This window comes from Mesitornis unicolor, unplaced genomic scaffold (genome assembly GCF_000695765.1).
Source record: "Mesitornis unicolor isolate BGI_N332 unplaced genomic scaffold, ASM69576v1 scaffold35396, whole genome shotgun sequence".
Classification (NCBI taxonomy): domain Eukaryota; kingdom Metazoa; phylum Chordata; class Aves; order Mesitornithiformes; family Mesitornithidae; genus Mesitornis; species Mesitornis unicolor.
The window spans coordinates 1-1,384 of record NW_010190892.1 but is presented as its reverse complement, the minus strand read 5'-3'; the positions used below and the strand labels follow the sequence as shown (position 1 = coordinate 1,384).

The window sequence follows — 1,384 nt, the reverse complement described above, 5'->3', positions numbered from 1 at the left end:
GGGGAAAAATAAATTAAAATTAAATTAAATCAAATAAAGGGGGAGACACCGCACGAAAAGCCAAAGCAATTCTGGATGGATGATACATTTTTATTATTATTATTATTTGTTGTTGTTTTTTAATGATAAAAGCCGGTTACAAAGGCAGAACAAAAGTTCGCTGGGGTTGTGGGCACCAGGAGCAGCCTGAAATCCTTCATTCCCCAACACCTTCGGCCCCCCCAGGACTCCCTCTTCCTGTCCAAAGCCCAGATCAAACGCATGGAGACGAGCGAGAGCTGAACCTGGCTCCTCTCGGAGAATAAAGAAGTGTACAAAGAAGGGAAATCACTTTTTTTCCCGGGGATTTGGTCTCTTTTTTGCTCCCCCCCCCTCCCCAAGTTCTCAGCCCTGAGAAGTTGAAAGGAGGAAAAAATCCCTCCACGCTTTCCCTTCACTTCTGGTGTCTTTGCCTTTTCTTTTTTTTTTTAAAGCTCACCCTCAAAGAACATGTGTATTTCAAGTTATTTTTAACCCCCCCTTCCCAAAAAAATGGAATATTGCCTTTTATACACGTTTTGTTTCTATGATCCAATTATGCCGTCATAAATTTGGGCGTATATAGCCTCTAAGCCTTTTAGTGGACAGTTTTACGAGCAATTGATGCCTTAGTCGTAAAATTTACGACCTCAGGTTTTTTATTATTTGTCCCCGTATGCCCTATAAAAACCAAAGGAAAAAAAAAAAAAAAGGGGGGGAAAAAAAATCCTGTGAAACCCAAAAGAAAAAAAAAAAAATGAAGAAGTGAAAGTTTTACCATGGCTCATGTGCAGTTTGGTCATCCAGGGGTAAATTTGTGGAGGTTGTTGTTGCTGCTGCAGTTGTGGTCCTCCCGGTTGTGGTGTTTGCAGGGGCTCGGCTTTGATTCCCCCCGAGCTCTGGGATCGTTCCTCCAGCGCCGGGGTTGCACTCTTCTGCCTGTAAATCCCGGGATTTCGGGATGCCGGCTCCTCTAAGGGGTGCCCCGCAGCCAGCAGCGTGCAGGAGGGGCGCTCGGGGTTAGCCGGGGGGGTCGCCGACATCTCCGCGCCGCTGAGGGAGGTGGCAGCCCCGGCGGAGGGGAGGGTGATGCCGGGCTCCGAGCCGCCGTAGCGGTACCTGGGGGGCTGAACCTCCGGCACACTTCCATAATTTCCATAACTTTGCATGGTATAGGCAGGCACGGGGGGGCTTTGCTTATAGAACGAGTTGGCGACGTAAGAACTCATGGCGGAGGAGGGGAGGAAAGAAAATAATGGAAAAAGGAGGGAGGGGGGGAAGAAAATTTGGGGAGGGGGATTTTTTTCCTCTTATTTTCCCCCTCTTTTTTCCTTTTTTCCTCTTTCTTTCTCCGTTCTCCCTCTTT

General features: G+C 47.7%; 1 protein-coding gene across 1 annotated transcript; it reads right to left on the bottom strand.

Moving 5' to 3' along the window:
• Positions 1 to 796: 796 nt before the first annotated feature.
• Positions 797 to 1,247, bottom strand: HOXC5 (homeobox C5; the record flags this gene model as incomplete). Its single annotated transcript, XM_010186567.1, has 1 exon — positions 797 to 1,247. A coding segment is annotated over exon 1 (451 nt), but the record flags the coding sequence as incomplete, so codon positions are not given.
• Positions 1,248 to 1,384: the final 137 nt, after the last annotated feature.